General features: G+C 40.6%; 1 protein-coding gene across 3 annotated transcripts in view; it reads right to left on the minus strand.

Annotated features, from left to right (window-relative positions):
* VWC2 (von Willebrand factor C domain containing 2) overlaps positions 1 to 3,628 on the minus strand; it is an 85,638-nt gene that overhangs the window by 8,516 nt on the left and 73,494 nt on the right. Inside the window, exon 4 of one of the 3 annotated variants that reach the window (XR_006104512.1) lies at positions 6 to 302. The exons of 1 other annotated variant lie outside the window; for it this stretch is intronic. Coding sequence is in view for 1 of the 2 variants with exons in the window: in XM_042472825.1 (XP_042328759.1) it covers positions 1,535 to 1,554 (20 nt within the window). In the remaining variant the exon portion in view is untranslated. One more of the 3 variants, XM_042472825.1, reaches the window with a different exon arrangement.

The raw sequence follows: 3,628 nt of genomic DNA on the forward strand, positions 1-3,628 counted from the left end.
TGTACCTTAATATTAGTCCTCTATATCCATCTGTTTCCTATCTTCTTTGTCTTCTCCTGTCTTTTCATCACCCCAAGAAGTCCTTCCAACTCTCCTCTCGCTCCTCCACATTTGCGCTTTCTTCCCCCACTTCACTTTCAAGCCTCTGCTTTAGCCAATAGTTAGCTTTCAGCCGCTGTGTTTCCCTATGTGCCACTCTGCTGCATTTGCTTTATTTCACCTTTACTTTAGCCATCTTAATTTATGGCCACTTTTCTTCATTTTTTTAAAAAAATGATATCTTCCTGTGGCACAGCGTCTGTCTTAAATTGGGTATAGAGAATAAAAACAAAAGTAAGGTTTCTTACAACCATCTTTTAGCAGTTTGTTAAATAGGTTTTTAAAAAAGTATTTTAAAATGGTGTGGTTGTCACTATTGCCGTCTATACCAGTGGCTGCAGTAATGGGCAGGGGTAGCTCTTCAGTACTGATGCCCTCTTTTCATCCCAAGTCAGGAGTTTAACTCCCTCTCTTGACTGTTATAGGGTATCAGAGTATTGTAGACCTGCAACAAGCTCCTTTCCCCCTTCTTATTGGGGGGTGGGTAGTTAGGGTCGATATAATGTTTTAGCTGCCTTCCTTAGTCCATTACTGTGGGTGCAAATAGTTCCTTGCCATAGCAGTCTTCTGTGTCTCCATTACACCAGAAGTCCTCTTAAGTCTGATTTGGTAAACACTTTACCAGTGGAGTTACTCAGCTCAGCATGTTCTTCAAGAGGGGGATGAAATATTTATTGGTGGTATGAATAACATTAAGATTGCAAAAGTTTGTCACCAGCCTCAAAAGGCCATTCTTCTTTTCCCAGAAAAATACCAGAGAGGCAAAAAAAGAGGACTTCCTGGTATGATGGAGACATGCTAGCAGCTTCATTCACGTGGCTATGACTAAGCGGCATTCTGTTGTGGTGAATTCAGGGGTTACTGAACATCAAAAGCCATAATAGAGACCCTCTCAGTAAGGAGGGTACAGAGGGGCTCGAAGGAGACTCAGATTCGGATATTTTATGGATGGCAGAAAGAAAGAATTGTAGCTGCCTTAGTAAGAAGGATCAAAGAAGTCAGAGAGCCATCATAGCCACACTAGACAGATACCCACATTGGGCAGATTAAAAATATCTGTAAGTGCTTTTTAAGTTTTCCTCCCTCCCCCCAAGAGGTTCATGAAGCAACAGATCTTGACATTTTTTGGATTACAAAATAATTTTGGCAAGGACAGTCTTTGCTCATTAAGGAAAGAAAAAAAGATAGTGTTTAGCATGGTGGAAAAAACAGAAATCAGAAGAAAAAGAAAGCACATTGAACTATAAATTTTGTGTTGTTTGAGCAATAAATCAACTACTATTTCTAACAGTTGAAAAGCTAACATGCAGAGCTCAATTAAAATAAAGTTAACTCTAGACAACAAGACAACAAAGAATAACAAATAATTCTGACTTCTAAAAAGAGTTATGCCTAAATGGAGAAAGAGGGCAGCGTTCCCACCATCCTTGATCAGTCAAACCGGCTCATCTACATCTAGGAAAAGGAAAAAAGCAATCTCTCTTGTGGCTAAAAGTCCTTCTGCGATGACAGCCTCATCTGAAGCCAGACAACCAAAGATAGCTATATTGTCCAGCAGTCACCTAGCCTGCCTGAGCTCTTAAATGAGAACAGATTCTCAATACAGTACTTGATTATTCAGGGAGTGAGGAAGATTCAGCTTCTAAGGTGTCACCTAATCATCCCCAAGAGAACCTAGCTTTCTTATCTTCAAATGTTAGCTCAACAGAATTACACCTAAAAGTACTTTCTGAGCAATGGAAACTACCCACATGGACTTCAGAATTCATTGGCATCAAGTTAACCAATGTTCTAAACTCCTTATCACTACAGCATGCCCGCTCCATACGCGATTTCCAGTTTATGCGGAAACCACGCTGTAATCAATTGAATAGTGCATGCTTATGCGGTATTTGAATTATGCGGGGTGTGTGTGTGTGTGTCCAGAATGGATCCCCATGTAAGGCAAGGCTCCACTGTACTTACCACCTTATTGGCTTGGAATAATTTCCCTCCCAGGACCTTAATTAAGTTTGATATTGCCTGTCAGATGGAGTCAATCTGAAGTGCTGATAGAATGGTCTACCCTTACAATGGATCAAGTCCCTTTTGAAATTCTACATTAAGTACAAGCTGGCAGCTCAGGCAATATTAGATATAAGGCAAGTGAATATATTATCTGTGGGACAGTTACACTCTTCCCCTCACTTTTCAAGATTGCTGCTGAACTTCTCAAATCCTTCTATTCCCAATATGATTCTGAAAGAACCACATTTTAAAAAGGAATTTTTACTAGGTGTTATTTTAAGAAGTTCTTAATCAAGCCTCGGTTATTGCTGAAGCGCCAGGAAAGCTGTAAAATTACAGGAAAACATCCAACCCCACAGGAGGCCTCCTGTATACTGCCACTCAAGGCTCAAACCATCATTTCTAAGAGAGCATATTCCAACTCAAGCTTCCCAGCTGCAAAAATTTGCAGTGCCTTTCAACCCTTCCCACCACACTGCCAGGACTCCCCTTGAAACTACAAATTGCTCAGAAGCTGAATTCTACATTCTTTATTTTAAACAACTCAGGTCAATCAAAGTATATGAACCACCTGCAACTTGGTGAACCAGCAGCAGACGCTGAGAATAATTTCAACTTTTCTGACAATCTACCTACATCACTATCACTCTCTGATTTGACTGATCCATCTGCTTCCAAGCTCACTCAGACCTGCCAAGTTCAAAACCTCAACAAATGATTGTCTAATGGCTAAGTCTAGCAACCCATCTCTAATAGCTAATCAGAGTTTATGATGATCAACTACTCAGGCAAACTCAATCTTTAAAGTAATCTGCTAGAATATCACCGGCTGGTCTAACAAATGTGGTGATATCCCTTTTTCCAACTTCATCAGCCAACATGACATCATTCTGCTACAAGAGACTTGGCTCATGGGACATATTTCTTTGAAACGTTTCACCTCCACTGTTCTTGAAGCTACCCAGATAAACAGGAAGGGTTGGCAAATGGGGGTCTAGCCATTCTTAATTCTAATAATATCACAGCCAAAATTATCCTGGCTGTGAAATGTGAGCATTTAGCATTGGCATTCTTTTCTAACTTTCATCTCTCAAAATTTTCATATTTACCATCTATATTCCCCCATCTAGCTCCAAAGCCTCAATTGAGAATATTTGGTTTAAATTAGGCAATTTAATCTCTCTAAAGTCGAAGGCTTTCATGGCCGGCATCCATAGTTTTTTGTGGGTTTTTCGGGCTATGTGGCCATGTTCTAGCAGAGTTTCTTTCTGATGTTTCACCAGCATCTGTGGCTGGCATCTTCAGAGAATGCTTTGCTTGGAAAAATTGGGTGCATATATACTGTGTGAGCCTGGGAATGCAGGAGTGATTTGCATGTGTACAGTATTGTTCTGTGTTGATGGCTGGCCTCAGCCTGGGAGGCTAATGCAAACAAGGACATTAGCAGACATTAATCCTTGTTTGTATTAGCCTCCCACCTCTTAACCTTCTCTTCTCCAGGCTAAACATCCCCAGCTCACTA

This window comes from Sceloporus undulatus, chromosome 6 (genome assembly GCF_019175285.1).
Source record: "Sceloporus undulatus isolate JIND9_A2432 ecotype Alabama chromosome 6, SceUnd_v1.1, whole genome shotgun sequence".
NCBI lineage: Eukaryota > Metazoa > Chordata > Lepidosauria > Squamata > Phrynosomatidae > Sceloporus > Sceloporus undulatus.